The 21,692-nt window shown below is 53.8% G+C and overlaps 6 protein-coding genes across 6 annotated transcripts; 4 read left to right on the forward strand and 2 right to left on the reverse strand.

Moving 5' to 3' along the window:
• The first annotated feature begins 1,418 nt into the window (after positions 1 to 1,418).
• Positions 1,419 to 3,175, forward strand: CDEST_03750 (Putative protein kinase-like domain superfamily). Its single transcript, XM_062919909.1, has 4 exons — positions 1,419 to 2,037; positions 2,091 to 2,547; positions 2,606 to 2,708; positions 2,768 to 3,175. The coding sequence occupies exons 1-4, from the start codon at positions 1,932 to 1,934 to the stop codon at positions 2,834 to 2,836; spliced, it is 735 nt and encodes a 244-aa protein (XP_062775960.1). The 5' UTR covers positions 1,419 to 1,931; the 3' UTR covers positions 2,837 to 3,175.
• A 2,232-nt stretch (positions 3,176 to 5,407) lies between these two features.
• On the reverse strand, positions 5,408 to 6,660 carry CDEST_03751 (uncharacterized protein). Its single transcript, XM_062919910.1, has one exon. It carries the CDS (start codon positions 6,430 to 6,432, stop codon positions 5,731 to 5,733), a length of 702 nt encoding a protein of 233 aa, XP_062775961.1. The 5' UTR covers positions 6,433 to 6,660; the 3' UTR covers positions 5,408 to 5,730.
• Positions 6,661 to 8,405: 1,745 nt separating this feature from the next.
• Positions 8,406 to 9,539, forward strand: CDEST_03752 (uncharacterized protein). Its single transcript, XM_062919911.1, has 3 exons — positions 8,406 to 8,632; positions 8,715 to 8,853; positions 8,936 to 9,539. Exons 1-3 carry the CDS (start codon positions 8,580 to 8,582, stop codon positions 9,080 to 9,082), a joined length of 339 nt encoding a protein of 112 aa, XP_062775962.1. The 5' UTR covers positions 8,406 to 8,579; the 3' UTR covers positions 9,083 to 9,539.
• Positions 9,540 to 13,603: 4,064 nt separating this feature from the next.
• CDEST_03753 (Putative peptidase G1, concanavalin A-like lectin/glucanase domain superfamily) lies at positions 13,604 to 14,847 on the forward strand. Its single transcript, XM_062919912.1, has one exon. The coding sequence runs from the start codon at positions 13,826 to 13,828 to the stop codon at positions 14,618 to 14,620; it is 795 nt and encodes a 264-aa protein (XP_062775963.1). The 5' UTR covers positions 13,604 to 13,825; the 3' UTR covers positions 14,621 to 14,847.
• A 3,009-nt stretch (positions 14,848 to 17,856) lies between these two features.
• CDEST_03754 (uncharacterized protein) lies at positions 17,857 to 18,372 on the reverse strand (the record flags this gene model as incomplete). The annotated part of the gene is made up of 1 exon (XM_062919913.1): positions 17,857 to 18,372. The coding sequence occupies one exon, from the start codon at positions 18,370 to 18,372 to the stop codon at positions 17,857 to 17,859; it is 516 nt and encodes a 171-aa protein (XP_062775964.1).
• Positions 18,373 to 18,458: 86 nt separating this feature from the next.
• On the forward strand, positions 18,459 to 21,413 carry CDEST_03755 (Putative major facilitator, sugar transporter, major facilitator superfamily). The gene is made up of 4 exons (XM_062919914.1): positions 18,459 to 19,951; positions 20,050 to 20,401; positions 20,487 to 20,766; positions 20,843 to 21,413. The coding sequence occupies exons 1-4, from the start codon at positions 19,391 to 19,393 to the stop codon at positions 21,240 to 21,242; spliced, it is 1,593 nt and encodes a 530-aa protein (XP_062775965.1). The 5' UTR covers positions 18,459 to 19,390; the 3' UTR covers positions 21,243 to 21,413.
• The last annotated feature ends 279 nt before the right edge of the window (positions 21,414 to 21,692 follow it).

The following is a 21,692-nucleotide window of genomic DNA, read 5'->3' on the forward strand; positions in this document are numbered from 1 at the left end:
GCTCTAGCGGGCGGCATTCCGACCTTCATCTCTCCATTATCGGTTCTGGCTCGCAGGCGGCAGAGATGCCCAACTAGCAAGCAGTCGGTCCTCAAAACTCCTTTCTTCTCGTCGCGCACTTCAGTTGCATTTGCGGTTTAACAGGAAATTGTCGTTTCGTACTAGAAGTTCATCAATGTTACCACCTGACGACATATTTTGCTGGCATCGCGGCCTCGAGGCGACAAGAGCCCTGTGACGGCAACTTGTGTGCTCGTAGCATACAGGGTTTAACGTGCTTCCAATACTTCGGTTGTCCATCGATCCTGCGACGTCACTATCAAGCGTGCTTTTCACGTGTCACTTCATGGGGGTGATGCCTTGATGACTCTAGGGCTTCCCATAGAGCATGGTGATTGCAATTTCAACCGAATGCAAGTGAAGAAATTCTAGACAATTGCAGCGAGGAAAAGGTATATGAACGGTCCGAAGCTTTCTCATGTTACAAATGTCAATTCTTTTTACGGCACACGGTACTTGTTTGGCTGCCCAACAAAACTCAAGGTATGGCGGCTTCCACACAAGACTGCTCAACTTGTACGACTGCTTACCCTTTGCGTAAGGCCAATAAACACGTAAAAAATTGAATAAAGCAGTGGAAATTCACCTAGATTGGAGTGAAAAAACTCGGAGGAGAACAAGGGGAATTATCCTATCTTTTGCGCGAATTCAGAACAACTCTACCTGCGTACGAGGAGACGACCGTGGAAAACCATGCCTCCGCCTGTGAGGCTTATCACAGAGTAGCCATTGTTTATGTTACAAGCCAGAGCTCTGACGCTATTGAAGGGTATTCGCGGCGCTTCAACGTTGAGACCATGTTGGCTCACATCGACTGGGTAAGTCTTGGTGGCACAGCCTGGTCGAGTGGTTGGGACTGATAGCGATACTGTAGTTCAATATCATGACGTACGACATCCACGCCACATGGGTCGGCAACAGCGAGTGGTCGCAACCAGCTGTTCAGCCGCACACAAACCCAAGTGGTAAGACTCCCCGCTGAAGGATTTGTGCCCCATTACCGGCGAGATCAGGTAGCCGACGGCGACTTCAACAAGAGCCCTGTCTTCAGTCCTCACTCCGATCTGATCGCCGACTAGCTTAGTGCTGACCAGGAGAATTGAGGCACACACACACCCGTCAATGGCTTAGTTTCAAGGCTCAAAGCTTATTATTACTGTGAAAAACCACGATTGGTCTAATTTTCTGTTGCCAGCCACCCGCAGGATTTCTGTCCTTGCATTAGTCTCGTGTAAGCAAGTCTAGGCAGCAATCAAGCACCGAGGCGTCCCACCCATCATCTCTTGGTCAGGCATATCACTCACTGTCAGGTGATTGTTTTCCAGTGGGAAACGCCATTATCAACGGGATCAAGCAAATTGGCTTGTCATTGCGCACTACAGTGACCGGTTATTTGTAGGGTCAATATTGCAACCCTGTCCAGTTTGCTGGAAAAACCAGGCAACAATGAAAGCAGGTCTTTTGCTGTTCTCCAAGCTCCAGTTCCACAGACAACTATGGGGTTTTCCGCAGCGTCAAGTAAGACACGGCCATAAGGTGACATTGAGAACTCTATGCAGGTTCCATGGAGCATTCCTTCGAGCGCGAAAGTACTACACCGGCGACATAGGACTGACTCTCAAGATAGTATCACACCGGTGACATTTCAGTGACGATCAAGAAACTAAGTATGACATGAGGAAATCGAATCGAGAGTCTTCCAGTATAAGAAGGGTGGTAGAAAACCGGCTCAATTTGCTTTATTCCATCATCCACAATCACAACAACTCCAACATCAAGAGAAACCATCAGCTCAATTCAACGGCACAACCCGACACTGAAGACTTCAGCACAAAAACCAGCAACAAACAACAATACCTTCATCTTCCACAATGGTCCAGTTTTCTACCCTCCTTTTCGCTGCCACTGCATGCCTTGTCGCAGCGGCTCCTCACAGCGCCCAGAAGTCCAAGGCCATTGTTTCCCGCGGTGCTCCCGGTAGGCCTGTCTCTTCTTCACTGAAGGTTCGTTCATACTGACTGCCGTGTTAGCACCGGGTGACGAGCTCACATTGAGCAAAACAAACAACAACATGGACGACGGGACCTTCGACACCAACGGCGGAGACATCACGTTCAAGGTCGGCAACAAGCTCGGTGAAGGGAGTGCAGGCAGGATCTACAGCATTGACTGCAACGGCAACGCCGCCTGCAACGAGCTGGGCCGCGTCGTCCTCAAGCACTACATCGACAACGACCAAGCCGGGGGTGAGCGGAACAACCTTGCCAAGATTGGGGAGCTGAAGGCCGTCAAGACCAGCAACGGGGACGAGTTCACCCTCCTGACGCAGTGGGACGGGGTCAAGTTTTCCGAGCTCCCAACGTACCAGAGACTCTCCCAGAACACGGAGGAGAACTACGACGCTCTTGTGGAGTTTGTCGACAGCGCCATTTCGAAGATTGCCGACGATGCCAAGGCGTACATCACGAACAACCTCATCTTTCATGAGTAAAGCTCCAGTTTTGTTTTCTTTTTTCTCCGACATGGTAAGCTGATTTTGGTCTAGGGACGTCAACGACGCCAACGTCTTGATGCAGGAAAGCGACGGCAAGATCACCTCTGCCAAGGTTATCGACTGGGACAAGGCCACGATCATTTCTGCCGACAACGTAAGACACAGCCTGCCCACTATCTCTGCCCCGTGAAAATGTGCTCACTTTATATCTAGGTCGAGGACGCTCTCGGCGAAATGGAGGATTTGGTCAACCTTGCGTTCGAGAGATTCAAGCCGCAGTAAATCTTTCCATGCTCGGCAGGGAAGAACATTGGCGCAAAAACGGTTCGCCAGGATGGATCGGGCCAAAAGTGCACACTCGGGGTCCTTCGCTCGCTCGCTTTCTTATCGTGTCTGGATATCGGCTTTCATGTACGGCTCTCTTGGTTTTCTGCGCGGTTTTCCTTCCTTAAAGGTCGCTACACGGTTTTTGGTTTTGTCTTTGGCTTCGATCCATCTTCAGGTTCAGATGGCGCACCTCAAGGGCCCATTCCAATCTGGGATGGACGGAGATCTTGTTTGGCATTTGTGTATCTCATTTCTAACACCAACACACGCATTTTTATTGAATTTGATCAAAATGCATGCATTGATGCGTCGCCATTCATGTGAGATTAAGCTTCTCCGATGCAACAACATGACGTTCGTCTGCAATCGGAGTTAGCGTTGTCGTCGTGTGAATCGCGGCAGTCCTTGACATTGTCTCCTTCGAAACGAGATAATTCAAGGGCGTTGGCCTCGGCATAAATGCTCATGCGCCCCCATACAACGATACTCAGGAATTCGGCAGTCGCTCGACGAGCGAGAGGGCCTCCAGGCTCAATCCATTCTTGTTCAGCAGATGCTGACTATCCAACTGAGCGTGCCTCTCCGTGTCTGCTAGCGGTCATACGATGTCCTCGCGTTTCCAGAAATTGAGCTGGTTGAGGTTTCGAGAGAGGTGTTGAGAAGAGAAGAGAGTTTTTAGTAGAGCAGATGCAAGTAACGGATCACAAACAGACTCAAGCATGATGACCATCGATATCGTGTTCCTGTAACTAAGCATCAACAGCAACTTATCTCCCCTTGGCGAATGTTACGTGGCCGCCGGTTTGCATGAGAGAATTCCAGGCGGGACTGCTAAATTGTGATGCTGTTCAACATCAACAATCAAGCAGAATTCTTGTAGCAGGTTCGGGAGGATTTTCCATCGATTCCCGTGATTGCAACGTCCTCTCCGCATTCCCGCAACGGTAGACAATCATCATCACATGAATGTTGGTGCACCACAACTTGCACTATCATCACCAAGGGATAACAAAAAAATTGATTGACTCAATGCCCCGAAAACTCTGGCGGAGCTTCAAATGACTCGACTATGCTGTTCAATTGTCGATCGTGGCTGCGACGATCCCCTCGTGGCCGGTGCATCATGTTGAGATGCAGCGGGGCCGAACTCGACGATCCGGCGGCCAGCCGATCGCATGCCTGGCTGGTCCGGGGCGGGTTCGGAGTTTCCGGAGAGAGAGAGAGAGAGGGGAGGGGGGGGGGGGGGAATCAAAGAATCACGCACAAGCCGGGTGCGGATCGGAGGGGGGGGAAGGGAATTGGGAGGGGAATCCCTCCGTTCCTATGGCGGTCCGCCGATCAATTGCCAATGCTGGAGGCCGCAACACGTGTAAAGTGTCTTTTTTGACTTTCGTTTCGGCTGCAACCATTTCCCATCCTTTTTTTTTTCTTTTTTTTTTTTTGCCTTCATAATTGTGGTATTAATGCCCCGAGCCGAGAGTTTATCCTGTTTGTTTTTTTGCATTGGACTCCAGGTGGCCCATGCCCACGTAAGCGGAAAATAACTGACTCGGCCTCACAAAAGATCAGCGCAGTCTGGGCAACTTTGGTTAATCCGACTTCATTCCTCTTTGTGGATTGAACCGGGTTGGGGACGTGGTTGTGTGTTTGTGGTGATGCAAGTAGAGTGCAACCGCTGGTGTTTAGGAGGTTTTCAACTGAACGAGGACGAATGCGTTCCGGACACTGGGTAATATCGCATCAATGTATTTCCCTCGGGGCGGCATCCCAATTCGGATCGGGCTTGGTTCTGCAAAGGGCACACAATCCCGGACGGATCCACTGGTCCCTTCGTTTCCCAGCTCGAGCTTCGGGGGCCCTGGATGGGGGGGTCGAGCCCCGACGAAGACTCGGGAGGCCGATATTCATGACATAATACGACTGTTGGGTGGGAGGCATTGACCCTGCCGCTTGTGGCATTGCTCTCTTTTGCGGAGGGTCTGGTCGGAAATAGAAGTCCACACAACTCTCTACCGACCGACCCAGCCCAGAGGGTTGTGTTGGTTCGATGGGTCTCCCCCCTTGAAATCTGTCAACGGATGTCATGCCTCTTAGCCTTGTTCGCCGGGAGTGGACGAGGAGGTGGCCGTCTGTTCAGGTACGATGGGGGGCCAGGGTTACTTGTAAAATGTGTGCACCGCTCCTGAAAAGCAAAGTGCCAGTTGCCTGTAACGGTTTCAATATCCGTGGCCTGGTAGGGAACATGAATCGCTCAGATGCCAGGCTGCGAGGCGAGACGTCCCGTTTTTGGGGGATTCCGGCAATAACTTCCCAACTGGTTACATATGAACATGAAACGACGACAAGAAATAGATAATTGAAGTCTGACTTATTGATAGGCCTAGGTTCGAAGTCTGAATACGGGCTTCAGTGTATAAAAAGTAGTTTGCCTGTTAGGGTTAGACTATATACCTCGCCAGCAGTATACCATCACTTCGTTGCTGTTCAACCCGTACATCAAATCACAGGTAGACAGACGTTGAGAATGTGGTTTAATCGCTCTTGTAAAAATTCTATCCAAAATCTCCCTCAATTCTATGTACAAAAAACAACATGCATAAGTCGCGTAAAGCAAGTGCACAAGTGGTATAACAGGACAAGGTGGGGGGTGTTATTGACATTATATCATGCGTGTCCTTGGGTTGCTTCGTCCAAGAGAAGACCCTCCAAAACTCCTATCAGTTCCAGACATCCCTGAGGTTTTGTTGGCTCTCTCGAAGAGTGGGCAGATTTGTGTGTTCTCCGCCGCACACCCTCGACGTCGAACGAAAGCGCGGCGGGCCGTGAGCAGGCGGCGGCAGGCGAGACGCTTATCGGTGCTCACCGTTGCCAATGCAGTAGGGGACGGGGTAGGTGGTGCTGTTGCAGAGACGGATGACGCCCTTGACCCAGGCGAGGTTGCCGTAGGCCTGGCTCGAGTAGGTGTCGGACTGGAACGAGGACTTGCTGGGGCTGTCGGTGCAGCCGGTGAGGATGTTGCCGGTGACGCGGCGGACGTTGGGCTGGGAGACGACGAGGCCGTACTGGCCCTCGGGCACGGTGAAGCCGAGCGTCTGGGTCTCGGTCGTAGTCCAGGTCTCGGCGTAGCTGACGGACAGGGAGACGCCGAGGACGCCCTCGGCGAAGCTGCCGGTGACGCCAGAGCTGACGGTGACGGTGTTGGCGAGGGAGTAGCCGTTGGCGACGGAGACGGTGGCGCTGCCGCCGATGGAGCTCAGGACGGGCGAGATGGCGACGTCCCAGTTGAGGAACTCGTCGTCCGAGAGGACCTGGACCTCGGTGGACTCCTCGCAGCCGCGGCGCTCGAGGCCCTCGATGGGCTTGACGTCCGGGGCCGGGGCGAGGGCGGCGCGGGCCTGGAGGGCGTCGTACTCGGCCGACTTCATGATCTGGTGGGTGCCGTCCTCGCCGATGACGACGACATCGTCGTAGTTGAGGGCGACGGGGGCGGGGCGAGGGGCGGCAATGGCGGCGCCGATGAGGCCAGCGGTGGAGAGAACGGAGAAGCGCATCTTGGAAGAAAGGGGGGTTGGTTGGAGTTTGGGGTTGGAAAGAGGGTTGGAAAAAGTGTTGGTTTGTTAGGGTTCGTCTTTTGCAAAAAGAGCGACTTTGAGAAAGTAAAGACTGAAGGTAGTTTGGATAGGAAGAAAAGAGCGTGGGGAGGGATGAAGAGGAATGAAGAGAGAATGGACTGGCCTTTCGAGATAGTAAATTCCGAATCTAAGGGTGGGAGTTGTCAGTTCTTATAACACCAGGGGATCCAAGGTGTCCGCCGGTCCGTCTTGTCTCTCTTAGACTTTGACGAGCGGCTAGGTTTGGTGGGCGGGCAACTTTGGAGGTCCCCCCCCCCCATCTGGCGGCTGTCTCGAGTCGTTCTCGGGTTCGACCATTGGACCGACTTGCAGAGACACGGGCTACTGCGCTTGTCTGATGGACCGGCGCCCATGTCCATGGATGGGCTGGGAGAAGCGCACTCTGACGCGCGCGAGCTCCCTCTTCCTCCTCCTCCTCCTCCTGATTCCCGAATGACCGAAGGGGTGTGTATCCGCGTCATACACGCCAAGAATCCCTACGGGGCGGCCGACATGACCATCATGATAACCCAGCTCACGAACCGGGCCAGCCGTTCAGGGCTAAATCGTGATGTAGACAGTAGATACCCAATTTACAGTCACCGGAAAGTCTATCACATGGATACTATGACTGAGGCAGGTCCAGCTCTGGTACGACGATGCGCTGACTCGAAGGACCGACGGGCAACATACATGCATGCTTGGCTTGCGATCCATCTGTGCCCTTCCCGAGGTGGGCGGATTGTGTATCCGTAGTTTGGGGAGGGGGGGGGGGGGGAAGGGGATGTGACGGGATGTGATGTGATGTGTGGACTTTTGGGACGAACACGAACAAGGCGAACGCCAGGGTGGAAGGGGGCTTCCCAGTTTCAGATTGAGAAGATAGACGCCGAATCCGGGCGCGGATATTGTTCTAGGGCGTGGAGTCTTGCGGCTCTTTTGGAAGAGCAAAGCCCATGTGTGTGTGGCTCTGGTCCCCATCCATATTGACTTTCGGGAGCGGCTACGAGTCATGAACAACCGACAGACTCACCGTAGCATGCCACATTCCTTCATCCTTGTCCATTCCCCCCTCTCTCTCTCCACTGCTTTTGAGCCTAATCAGGAAAGCGAATTGAGATTGCTCTCTGCTCATGCGGCCTCGTTTTGATCCATAATGGCGGCCCCTGGGAGCTGGAGAACCCCCCCCCCGTCGTCATCCTCTTCTCTTCTTTGCCAAGGTGCAACCCCGTGTAAGACACAAATGGGCAACCACATCACCAGGGTACTCAGCCCAGCCTTGGTCGACAGGGGCTCAAAGGCGTTCAAGCTCCAGAAAAGGGCTGATGACAAGACCGCCTGCCGGGCTATTCCGCTTCGAGCCGCCCATTTTGAGTTTGATAACGGGATGGTCACAGAACAGAGAAGCCAACCGACAAAGTAGAGGCCCTGCCGGTCTCCAGATTCCTGCACCGCCTACTCAAGAGTAGAGGGGGAGGGGCGCCGCCCAGAGGTCGCATCCATCCACACGGTGAGTCCGCACTTCTAATGATGATCAAACTCCTATTGCGGGCCAACGGACTCTGGCGGGATTCCATGAAGGCAGGTCCATACACACACGCGCGTGAGAGAGAACCGAAGTGGAAGATGGGGAGGGGGAGGGGACCACCGCTGCCCTTTGGGAAGTGGGATGACATGGCATGGGATGGCCGACAACCGCGCCTCTGGCGCGCACCACCAAGCAAGCAAGCATGGACATAACCGAAAACGACCGGAACGGTCATGGTTGGCAGAGAACACCCCCCTCCTCTCCTCCGGGAGGATGGGAGAAAGGGGAGTAGTAGTCCGTCCGTGACTCGTTCGTTTTCCCAAGTTCACCGTGGATATAAACCCGTTTCTGCCCCGTCCAATAATCTAGATGTCTTCTTTTTTCACTCCAGCTTCCATTCCAAACGCCCATCACATTCTTTTCTTCGGTCCAGATCTAGTAATCAGTACCAACTCCCGTTCATTCTTTTCACAAACTCAAGATCCCCGTTTCAACAGTCACTACCTTCTACCAAACGCCTCTTCTCCAAGATCCCCTTTCAAACAAACAAACCGCCAAAATGCAGTTCTCCGTCACCAAGATCGCTTCCATCTTCTTCTTCCTCTCCGTCGCGTAAGTCTCGGACAAAAAACCGCCTCCATCCCTCCCTCCTCCCCCGCCAACGCCTCGTTTTTCCCCAACTAACACGACACAGCTCGGCCGACCTCCACGACAGCTGCACTTGCCACAACGGCGACAGCTACAACTGGCGCATCACCACCAAGGCCTGCGAGCTCTACGCCTCCAAGAACTACAAGTGGGGCAAGGGAACCTACGACACCCCCTCCGGACGTGTAAGTTGGAGACCCTCCTCTCTCACCTCTCTCACCACTTGTGCCCCTGTTTGCTGACACGTCTTCTTCCCCCCTTCCGCAGTGCGTCCAGAACTCCGGCACCGACCAGCTCGCCGGAAAGGAGTGGGAGGCCGCCTGCCGCGAGGTCGCCAACTCCGGCTTCCAGTGCGCCGACGGCCAGGGCCTGTACTGCAAGGCCCCTACCAACGAGGTCCGCGGCCGCTGCTAAGCGTCTCGCCTGACAGCGGGGCAAAAGCGAGAGGGCGGAAGAGGATGCGTGTGAGAGAGGGCTCTTGATGTCTTGTTTCTTTTTTCTTCGCTAGCAAGGGGGCTGCCCCTCCCCCGGCCTCGCCTTGTCCGTAGGGCAAGCAGTCTGAGGGGGGGGGGAAGGGAGGCAAGCCCATCATGGCTCCACGAGAGTGTCCACCTCCCAACCATCCTTAGCCGGTTCTCTGGATCTCGTTGGGCTGGCCTCGTAGGGAGCATGAAACGCGCGCGAGGGAAGGGGCGAATGTTTTCTTGACCTGAACGAAGTGTGGCTCTTGGCGATAGATCGGTAGTGGATTCTTGTGTCCCGTTTAGCTGTTTGTTTTCACGAATCATAGGCGTTTTTTGTTGGGTGTTCGCATCAAATACCTATAGAGAAAGTGTGGCATCGTCATCCTCATCGTGTATCGTAAAACATTGTTCTCTCAAACTCTCGAGGCGTCGTCCGTAAACCCGCGCAATGTGATCTACTTGGTTCTGACGCGTTTCTTGACACATGTCTTCCAATGTAGGGAGGATGACATTCAGTGGTATTAGCCCCTCCATCTGTGTTCAAGCTGCTGACATGCACCGTCACACCCACCCATTTCGTTTTGGCACGCCTCGATTTCTCAATCTCGTCATCTTCGTCATCTTCGTCTCATCTTGGCCGGTTCCTGCCATGTCACAGTACCATCCCGTCTCGCGGGGCGGCCGATGAATTATGCTTCTATTCTTGACGTCTTCACTGGAGACCCGCCTCCCACCCTCATCCGAACAAGTTGGTTCTCGACTGCACTAACGCAAATAATCTAAAGTTCTCCTTCAAGGAGGCTTGTCCTTCGAGCATGGGTGAGTTGTTCGTATCTTGTTCTTGTCCCCATCCGAATAGAGACCAACCAGCTAACCAGCCGGCGGCTTACCTACCTATTTCTGTATCTCCGTCCCCATTTCTGTCGAGGCCTCGTCTCCGAGCAGCGAATTTAGAGGCATGGTGAAGGGTTTGAAAGGATAGGATGCTATTAGCGTACATGGGATAGCTGGCGGGATGCACGGCATCGGCCCAGCTAGTTGCAATTACCCAACGGAAAATGTCGTGATGAAGGCACGTCAGATAGGGACGAGGATGCCCCGACCTGGCTTTGGCGAAAACTCTAATTAAGGGGGTGTTTTCGGTTGCATCCGCGCCAGCGTCGCGATGGAGCGTGCTGCAAGCGCGGCATGGCGGCTGGGGTCTTCCTTGACATGACTCCGATCCCCTGCCGGTGTTCTGCAAACTCCTGCAGGGTCGGTGTTGCAGATTGACTTCCCTGCCTCTCTTCTCACCATGGACTAATCTGTGTACTGTGAGTGAACCAGTGGCCAGACACGTGCCCGCGGCGTCTGGCCCATGGCGTTTCCCATCCTCTTTGCTCATCACGGATGTCGCGGGAGTCGAATCGTGGCAGCATCTCCACCACCCGCCCGTCCGTCAAGGTGACAGCACAAGCGAGGCTCCTCTTTTCAACTCTCAAGGTAGTCGGGCGTGTGTCGGGAGTTTGTCAAGACAAGTCTTATCAGGTCATGCTATACCTCGCCGTTGAGTGTGTTCGGACGCCCACGCGGCGGTCTAGACTTCTGCCACAACGATTCTGTCTGCCCACCCACGCGTCAATGCCTCGGATCGTGGGACATGTACACGTAAGAAAGTGTGGTCTTTGCTCTGCTCAGGGCCGACAATGGACAATGCGTCTCCGGGAAGAGGGAAGGAAGAAAAAAAAAACACGTTGCTTGGTGGCAGGACATTACTCGTACAAATGCTACGGCGGAAATCCGAGCATCCGTGATCCCCGTCTAGTTTCGCGAGGTGCGGAGCCGCCCACGTTTTCGGCCGAGCGGCGTGTTTCCGGGTCCCGAGGCAAACTGACTCGGTGATCGGCCAAACGGACAAAGTAGGTCCGGCCGTCCTCTTCAGGGTCCGGAGAATGGGGGCTCGGAGGTGATGTCGTCGGAGGCCGCACGTAGAGGTGGATATCATCTTGGGGCCCTACATTGCGTAGTAGAAGTTCAGGTAACAGATATAGGTTGGGCCACATAGTCTCCCCCTGTGAGATTAACACGGCTTCATGGGGTCCAAGTGGGAGTGGCCGCATGCAGATCTCACACAAACAGCGTCCTTACCTTTCATCACGAACCGTGTATTGCACACTAAGCGTTTGGTCGGTCTTCTTAGTACTGTCATCTGTTCTGGAGTGGCAGGCAAGCAGGTCATAGGTCCGTCAATCCTATTCCCTAAAACGTTAGTATGTCATCTTGGCAGGCACATCTAGTCCCTGGATTTGCTGATAAAAATGGGACTTGGTTGAGAGAAACGAAAAAGATCTTCATACAGACCCAAAATAGTGAGGCTGCCGTTCTTGGAAGCTGGGCGTAGGTTCTTGGCTCCGATGGATGTCCTTCTGAATCATGTTCGATGTCCACTTACTGTAAATCTGTCATGAGATCGTTTTGCATGACGTAGTTGGAGACGTGTCGTCAAACTCTCGAGTGGTGTTGTCTTCATTTATATAGAATAGGATCTACAGCCCCGACTGTCCGCGGTATCCGTGGTGTATGCATCATGACAACATCAAAAGGTGCCAGTGTCGTCCATGTATCCTATGTCACTGGACCTGCATACTTGGAGCGCAAGAAATCTCCACGTCGAAGATGTCAATAACATTGCTAAAAAAGGGTCGGCTGAAAGTCATGCGCTCTCTTGAATTTGAGCGGCCGCTTGTTTCTCTTCTGCGCAAATAGTAATTAGACATTCGAACCTGGCTTGACGTCAGTTCGTTGACACAAAAACTCAAACCATGAATCGTGTGTTTACTTCTCAGGCAGCATTGGAACCTCAAATCAGATTTATGGTTTGAGTTGGGTGTTGCTGCATGCCAAAAATAAAATAAAAATCGAAAGCATCCACGACCTTGTGTGCGATTTGTAATCCCAAATTCCAAACAAATTCTTTTTGTTATCGCTTGACGACTTGACTCACAAGTAAGTCGTTCACAGATAGGCCATTCGGAAGCACAGAAACAGGTACCCACGACCATGAAAAGTGTTGGGACACAAGTAAGAGAACTTGTGTTGGTATCTCGGACACCCCTGGGTTAAGAGATTGATGTATCCAACAATTCTTTGGTCCAAGCCAGTGGTATGTACGGCATCATCAACTGCAAGGACGTCAGGGGCGCTATGCAGAGTAAAGAGGTCAACTCAGGGATGCGTGTGAACTAGTGACTAAATTGATCCTTGGCTTCTATTCTCTAATATTAGGGAGACAGAAACCCTTGTATAGACCTCTGAGACCTCCGGAGAGAGGCTCTGGGGAGCCACTGGCGCTATGATGTCTTTCCAAAAGTCTGACCTGATTGCCCAGAGAGGTCGTTACAGGCCTCTCGTATCCTTGACAACCTCCCATCCATGTCTCCAAATTTTCTCAACCTCTGTGACCCAGAGACACGCTTGTAGGCTCGTGACAGGCCTAGAGGCTGGAATACGGCAATGCTGAGCGTTGTGTGAAGTATTTGTGCATCATCATAGTCTCCAGCGGGTCTTGTTCCGAGAGTCACCCAGAGCAGAGCGAGATTGCCGTGATCAGCAGGCATTGAGTCACACAAACAATTAACTCGACGATTGCCTACAATACACCAGATTTCCTATGATCCGGAAACTGATGATAATGTGTTGGGGGCCTCGGTGTTTGGAACTGAGTTCTCTTTGAAAGCCGCTAATCTGGAGTCATCTGGACAAACACTTGAGCAGCTGGGTACTGCCGTTTCTAAAATGAAAGGCGCCCCGGTAAGAATCTCAGCTCCCTTACTTATGTAAACTCGACCCCGGGCAACTCGCCAGTCATGTGACGAACTTCCTCACACAGAATCTCCTTGTCAAAGTGGATGCCGCGAAGTGCCGGATATCCGACGGGAGTGTTGCGGCAACGTCGCTTAATCGGAAGCGCCCATCCCGTCATTTAGACCGCCAATGGCGGAGAAAAATGCGCTATTCTCAATGTGTGTCTCTGTCCGAGATCTTGAGCAATAGAATCATCCGCAGTCCCCTGGGCCTCGGCTTGCCATACACCGCAATCATCCACGAACCCCTGCCTTGGCAGCATCGTGCCAAGTTGCCAGCCAACAGACCAATCAAGGGACCATCGGCCTGCCTTATCACTCGGCCGAATCGCCACTGCCCTAAACTTTGCCGGCACTAAGGCTGAAAGATTGAACTAGGTGACGATATTCCCGAGCCTAAGAGCGACTCCAAAGAGGAAAGTGGTATCCTGCTGCGGACCCTCTCGTACAACGCTCCTCGGGCATCGGCCTCACGATGTTTCCTATTCAGGGAGGAGCTCAGTTGAGGGCCGACCTAAAGTTTAGGTCAGAACCTGTTTCCCCTCCATCTGACAGATTATGGAGGCTGTCTTGAGTGGAATGGATAGCTTTACGGGAACGACGGCATCGTGAGAGCTATCGACCTGCGATATGAAGCATAGCGGCTTCGTTGACAACGAGAGGAGAACACGACATGATTGCCGAGTAGCCGGCACGTTGAGTGCGTCTTGTATCTCTATAAAGATGCCCGTGAACCAGCGCCAAGAGCATTGAGATTTGGACCAGCATCGCCAGCAGCAACTTCAAGAGCCCCAAAGCCAACTCAATATCTGTTCTCGGTTCCCCGTCGTCGCAACCTCCATTGAGATACGATGAAGTTCAGCGCATTCATCCTCGCCGCCGCCGGCATTGTCGCCGCCGCCCCTGGCACCAAGCTGGTTCAACGCAACTACTCGCCCCTCGTCCCTCGCTCTGCCCGCGCCAGGTACAGCTCCGCCCCGAACCAGAGGCTCTCCGTCGATTCTCTCGACTTACTCAAGTCCACCGGCGAGAAGAACGTCGACTACTCGGGCAACTGGGCCGGCGCCGTCAAGATCGGGACGGGCTACAACCACGTCACCGGCACCATCACCGTGCCCGAGGTGAGCGGCGCCCGCGGGGCCGCCGCCTCCGCCTGGGTCGGCATCGACGGCGACACCTGCCAGACCGCCATCCTCCAGACCGGCATCTCCTTCTACGCCGACGGCACTTTCGACGCCTGGTACGAGTGGATCCCGGACTACGCCTACAACTTCAACAACTTCGGCGTCAGCGTCGGCGACAAGATCCGGATGACGGTCGACGCGTCCTCCAAGACCAAGGGCGTCGCGACCCTCGAGAACCTGACCACCGGGCAGAAGGTCACGCACTCCTTCACCAGCACGCCCTCGTCCCTCTGCGAGACCAACGCCGAGTGGATCGTCGAGGCGTTCCAGGAGAACGGCAGTCAGGTCACCCTCGCTGACTTTGGCACCGTCACCTTCACGGGCGCTGCCGCCTCTGGCTCCGGCGGCTCGGTCACCGCCGCCGGCGCGGACATCATCGACATCTCGCCCAACAACGGCCGCACGGTCCTTGCTGCGGGCTCCGTCAGTGGCAGCACTGTCACTGTCAAGTATGTTGGCTAGGTTGCCGCCGCTCGGAGATTGCGATGTTACACATCGATGAAGACTCGTTGGGCCAGATGCAGGAGGCTTTTGGGGCTCCCGGATGCGATGGCTGGACAATCTGCTGGACGTGGCTCCGTACATAGCTGGAGTGTCTCTAACATGCAGACAGATTCTTAGGCAAACATACCAAACGGACCGAATTTAGTAGAAAGAGATTCAGTCGTTATTAGATAATTCGTTTGACGTATTCCTCCTTCCTTGCTTTGATGCCCTTGCTTTGATGCGAGGGAATCTTCTCCAAGATAGAATTTGGTGTTTTTCTTCTACAAATACGGCCCACACAACAAATCTTGCATTGCTGCTTTACAAGAACGCCTATGAACTAAACACCATCATCCAGTAGATTCGTGGCAAGCGGGATTCATTTAAATACTGGATGACCGTTGAGACAAATGCGACAGTGTCAAACCAGGCCACATGTATGATTCCAACGCCAGTTGACCGCGTGACGATGAACATTTGCGTGTGACTCGTGTCCACTTTACGAAGCTGCAACCTTATTGATGAACTCATGAGTTGCAAGATTAGCAGGCGCTGTGCTCTTCAAGTTAAAAAGCCATGTTGAACCCGACTTCAGCCAATTTAGACACACAGTGGCACTCCAGACTGCGGAAACCTACCCTCAACATCAATTCGTGAGCCCATCAAAGCTTGCGTTATTCAATTTTGATGTGTGATGTTGTGTAGGCAGCCCAACGATAGGATATGTTTCTCGACCCATGCCGCTGTTTTTCGTTCAGGTACTAACTTTATTATGATTGCCTCACAAAAACAATGGTCCGATTTAAAACCTCAAAAGTATTCATCAACGCAGGAGACCAAGCGTCAAAAGCATGGTCATTGCATTACTATTCAGAAAAGTACGTAAGGATGTAGACGTCTCAAAGATCGCCAATTGCTTCGCAGAGTTCTCCGAAAACACCGAGACTGTCCTGGGTAAACCCTTCATCATCCAACACTCGCACTCTTTCGAAAAGTATAGGTTTAAAGATATCCTACTTCCAGAGGGGGTCCCTTTCTGGTTTGCTAAAGCATGCTACGAGAACATTCGAAACTTCATGTCGCAAAAACGACGCCGTTAATTGCGTGGCAGCAATCAACGCCTTATATATCTACACCCTGCAACATTCCAACTACCGGCGGGGCAGACATGCGAAGACAGTATGTCCAGGTTGCAGAACAGCTCGCCACACTACAGCCTTTAGCCTATTACCAAGCGAAGCAACAAGACAGATGTTCTAGGCGCTGCAATGGATCCAGGTCCATTCGGATAGGCTATTGAGAACGAACAATCTCTCAACCTTCAGATAATTACCTTGACACCTGCATCCCATGAGATTCTCTTCAAGCCTTTCTACCTGGCAAGTATGGTCCAAGCATCCCCTTGCACTTTCAGCTTCATGCTTCTCAGGAGTAGCCAACGCCAGCGGACCCACACCAGCCCAGGTCCTATCCTTAAGAAAGAAAGCATCAAAGAGCAATAACATGCCTTTCGCATGGTCAACCGTGGTCTTGAGCAAGAGGCCCAAAGTAAGGTCTCGGAGCTGGCCATTGATGACATTCAGATCAGGGCAGGGATCACTTGTGGGATCTTCAAGGTACCCGGGCCGTGAGAGGAGTACTAAGAACCGGCGGCCTTGGTCCAGAAACCTGGCTTCGCTACACTGAGACTCAACCTCAAAGAAGGACTGGTGAAGACAAGCACCTGGGTTACTCTGTTATCGAATCCCCAGTGACGAATCGCTTCATCACGCTGCAGTCCATCTTCCCAGTCAAGTTTTAGACGCACTTGACGCACCTTTAGTTTTCGCCATTTCTTTGTTATTATACGATCTCTTTGATATCCTCGAAGCGCTAGTATTCACGTTTTGATCAGCTGGAATGGCGCGAGCGGTCAGCCAAGCCGGGGGGCGTCGTCCGAGATCAGGGTAATGCTAGGATGGCAGGGCGTGCCGTCCTCGTGTATAAAGAGGTGCAAACTTTCCTCTATGGTAGCGGTGAAACCCCCTATCCCGATGTTATACAACCGGGCGTCTGGGTCTTGAGGGTGGGACGCGGATGCAGGAGTGCGGTTGATGTCTTCGAGCCGAGGTTCGATCGTTTGTGGACCACGCTCATTGAGTTGATGTGTTTGGGCATTCGCGGCGGATACGATGAGGATTGAATGGTCTTCGTTTCCGAGTCACAACGTCACAGAACCGGCTTTTCAATGGCGACTTGTTAGACTGCCAGGCTTGACGAGGCTTGGAAAAACCGTTAGCGTCCATCATATCAGACATAGGCAATGGCTTGAAGTCTGTTGTGATGACCTGTCCGGTCGCCCAGGAGTAGGAGCCGTCCAAAACGACACTGACTGCACCCGTGACAGGCCAGCGGCATCTAACTCTTAACTGAACAAAGTAGCATGGACTCATATCGCATGTATACCGTCTTGAGTGATAGAATTGAAGAGTGGGCCTCGAAATCGCGACGCGTTGCTTGGCGTGGCTAGTGTTTTGTCGCCAAGGCCGCAAGCCGGCAGCGAATGTTGACAATGGACTGCGAGAAACGAAGCAAAAGACTGACGGGACGTTTAGTTTGTCAAGGGATATTTATAAGGACGGGGGCTTTTCTTGAACATGCTGATACGTTTTCAGGCTGTCTGATTCTTGTGGAAGTGGTCGACGACTTGGTAGATCGTGTAAGATTTGTGCCCCTTTTAGAAGCTTTGTGCCATTAGTGAACACACCGACTTGGCATGGGGTGGATTAAAGCAGGAACATGGCCAAGGCAGCACCCCATTTTGCTCTCTTTGCATACATAGCCAAGATTCAATACATGGAGGTGAAGTTTTTCGCGTTGGGTTGAGATGGAAATCCACTTTTTTGAGGAAAACAATGCGTCTCGTCAACCAGAAAGCAGCATCACGATGTGAAGCGAGTTTGGCCAGCGAAGAGCGGACAGCATGGCGTGAGTTGTGTTCGTACCAGTCCGATTGTTGGATCCATATGGTGAGGTGTATCCAACGCTATCACGAGCTGCTAACCTCTTCAGGGGCATCCGTATCGATGCACCCAGTTTCCTCGACAGCAGGTGGCCGCGGACAACAGCTCCCTCATTCTCTCACTCTTCCGGCCCCCCCGGCCCTGCGTTCCGACACCAAGTGGGACCACGGACTTCATCCCGAGCTCTCAGACCGTGGAATATCCGCAGTTCTACCGCCGCAACACGCGTGTTGCGCGGTTCAAAAACCAGGACGAGTCTCCAACGAGATCAGTAACCGGCAGCAACTTGACTCCGGGAGGATCGCCAAGAAATTGCCAACCCGGACTGATGCCGACTGAGTTCACAGAACTCGGGAATGTCGCGGGGTTGGAAGAGGTGAAGCAGAAGAGAATAAACAGACTCCACCACTTCAACTCAATTTCTTCAATCGACATTGTCGTCATTCTTCCATCCACCCATTCATCCATCCAAACAAATATCCTCTGGTCGTGCACGGCGGCATGGTGACCAGTGACCAGTGACCGACATGCCGAAGGGGACAGCTGGCGGTGTCCCTGATAAGATCGGTAGACGAGAGCCTCAATCTCGTGCTGGGTAGAGAGAGAGACGACAGCTTGGTATTGATTCTGCAGTGGAGCAGCACTGCCTGTTTTGGCCACCCGCAGGAGCTTCAGGAGCTTCACGTCGTCACCGGGTTCAGCTGTGGCAGGGGTCTTTGGCGCCATCTCACGATTCCAACACATTCCCGCCTGAGCCTCAAACGTCAAGGCCTGCCGGCATTGTGAGTTGTGCACTGTCGGTTCAATGGCCACATTCCTTTGCAGTTCTCTTTTCGTTCTTGATTTTTTGTTGATTCGCTTCTTTTTGAAAATGCCCGATGATGAGTTGCATGTAACTGCCGGGGCTTTTCGATGTCCAAGACACCACAACTGATCCACCTCCTAGAACATGGGGAAGATATGTCGTCCAACGCGTCGACGCGGTCTCCCGAGCTCCAACGACGAGACGACACCCGAGTCGTTTTCGTCCGAGGTCGAGATGCTAAGTGCCTGGGCAGGCGCTTCCAACTTCCGTCAATACTACGCCAAGTAAGGCGGACACAACGACAACCCTGGTCGACGGCGCGATTCGACTCCACAGTCCGAACTCCCCCCCCGGCCGAGGGTTGGCGTTGGAGTAGTCAGTGGTGACATAAACAACCTTGCCTACTGACTCTCTGCCTGCCGGGCCCAGTTTCTCGTCGTCGCCCAGCCGCCCAGCCGCCCAGGAAAGCAAGATACCGCCGACCGTTCGACCGATGTTGTGCCACCCATTCCACGCTGGCGGTATATCGCCATGACAGCTGTGGAACCTCTGGGGTTGACTGGATCCTCCGGGGAGGGATTGGCACGGGGTTGAGCCACGCTCTTTTTGAGGGGGAATCCGCTTCTGGGTCAACTCTGACGACATGAGGTTCAACAGTGGTGCGCTTTCCTCGGCTTACCGTCTTCTCTCATTCTCATCGGCATCCCACATAGAGGGCAACTGCAGGCTTTAAAGACTGAAGCTATCGCCTCTGATTCACGTCTCGTTCCAGCCTTGATCACCTCCAGCCCTCTCCTCCTCTCCTCGCCTCCCTCTCTCTCTCTCTCCTCTCTTCTCTCACCTCACTTCTCTCCTCTCACTTCATCTCACTTACCTTACTCACCTCTCTCTACCACGACTACTCTTTGGTCCCTTGCGGCGGAACCGCAAGCTAGCAAGATGGGCGTCTCAGCCAAACAGCCAACGGCCAACGAGGCAAAGGCCGTCGGCCAGGAGCTCGCCAGCGTCCTCCCCAACGACGGCATCCGCTGGTGGAGGAAGAAGCACCTCCTCCGGCTCAACTTCTGCATCTTCTCCTTCATGCTCTTCACCAGCTCCAACGGCTTCGACGGCTCCATCATGAACGGCTTCCTGGCCCTGCCCCAGTGGCGCGAGTTCATGGGCAACCCGACGGGCGCCTGGCTCGGCCTCATCAACGCCATGTACTCCCTCGGCGCCGTCGTCGGATACCCGCTCTGCGCCATGCTCTGTAACCGCTGGGGCCGCAAGCTCGGCCTCTGGCTAAGCGTCGCCTTCGCCCTGGCCGGCACCGCCCTGCAGACCGCCGCCCCCAACGTCGCCGCCTTCATCGCCGCCCGTTTCCTCATGGGCGTCTCGCAGGGCCTCTCCGTCGGCGCCCCTCTCCTTATCGCCGAGAACGCGTTTCCCACGCACCGCGGCATCGCCTCCAGTATCTACAACTGCGGATGGTACATCGGGGCCATCGTTGCCGCCTGGGCGGTAAGCCTTTCTCTTCGTCTCCGTGTTTTCATTTCATCCTTGTTGATCCACACCTTGCAACATTCTTGCTGATCTTGTAACTTCTTCTTTTTGGGCAGACCTTTGGAACCAGAAACATGGAGGGCGACGTCTCCTGGCAGATCCCCTCAGGCCTGATGGCCCTGCTGCCCCTCATGACGGTTCCCGCGCTCATCATGATGGACGAATCGCCCCGGTGGCTCGTCTCCAAGGACCGAGCCGACGAGGCGCGCGCCAACCTTGCCAGGACACACTGCGGCGGCGACATCAACCACCCGCTCGTCTCCTTCGAGATGGTCGAGATCGAGGAGACTCTCAAGGCCGAGAAGGAGGCCAACGAGACGACCTCCTGGGCCGACCTGTGGGCCACGCCCGGCAACCGCCACCGTCTCTGGATCTGCGTTTCCCTCGGCATCTTTGCGCAGTGGTCAGGTGAGAACGCCTTTGATGCAGACGTGCTTTTTGTTTTTATAACCTTTACCCACGAGAGATACTGACCGACTTAATCCACCAATAGGCAACGGCGTCGTCAGTTACTACCTGGCCATCATCCTCGAGTCCGTCGGCATCACATCCGTCACCGACCAGACGCTCATCTCGGCCTGCCTTCAGATCTGGAACCTCATCTGGTCTGTGGCCGCCGCCGTCTGCGTCGACAAGGTCGGCCGCAAGGCGCTCTTCATGACCAGCGGCATCATCATGCTGGTCTCCTACATTATCGTCACCGGCCTGTCCGGCAGCTTCGACGCCACCAAGCACGGCCCGACCGGACTCGCCGTCGTTCCGTTCCTGTTCATGTACGTCCCCCCTCCCCACCCCCGTCATCCCATATTGAAGCCCTGTGTTGGATAAGCTAACATGCCGTCTCTCAAGTTACTTCCTCGGCTACGATCTCGCCCTCACGCCGCTCGTCATCTCGTACCCGGTCGAGATCTGGCCCTACCAGCTACGCGCCCGCGGGCTTGCGACCTGCCAGATGGTCTCCCTCGCCGCCATCTTCTTCAACACCTTCATCAACCCCATCGCGCTCGACGCCATCCAGTGGAAGTACTACTTCGTCTTCGTCGCCATCCTCGTCGCGATGCTCTTCTCGGTCTGGTTCACGTACCCGGAGACGCGCGGCCGCACCCTCGAGACCATCGCCTGGCTTTTCGACAAGGAGCAGGCCAACGTCGGCATCGTCTTGGCCGAGGACAAGCTGGAGGGCACCGAGATGCACATTGAGGACTCGTCACCGGAAGAGTCTCACAATGAGAAGGGAGGCCGTTTGTAGTGATTGTTGCTGCACTGGGGCGTTGTCGGGACGAAAATGAGACAGCCTGCTTTACTGGTGAGGCATTGTCTTCCAGAACAGGACTCACGTCATATACGCCAGTTTCGAGCGATGCCAGACGATGAACGACTTACATGTATAATTATTTACGTTTATAATAATGAAGCTCACAGCGACTAGTTAACTTCTAAAGCAGGCTTGAGGAGCTCTTCATACATCCACTTCACATGCTGACTGCTGACTCTTCAAGAGACTACCGTCACGAAATGGACCGCAATACAACAAAGACGTTTCATCAAGCCCGTCGACAAGGTCGTCTCTCATGGGCCGCGAGTCCACGAGTCCACACGACTGATCAGTGGCTGGATGTGGTCAGCCGCACCACACGCCGTGGCTGTGCTTAAACTCTCATAAAGTTCCCCGTCGCCATTCGGGGTTTAGTACAAAGCG

Source organism: Colletotrichum destructivum, chromosome 2 (assembly GCF_034447905.1).
Source record: "Colletotrichum destructivum chromosome 2, complete sequence".
Classification (NCBI taxonomy): domain Eukaryota; kingdom Fungi; phylum Ascomycota; class Sordariomycetes; order Glomerellales; family Glomerellaceae; genus Colletotrichum; species Colletotrichum destructivum.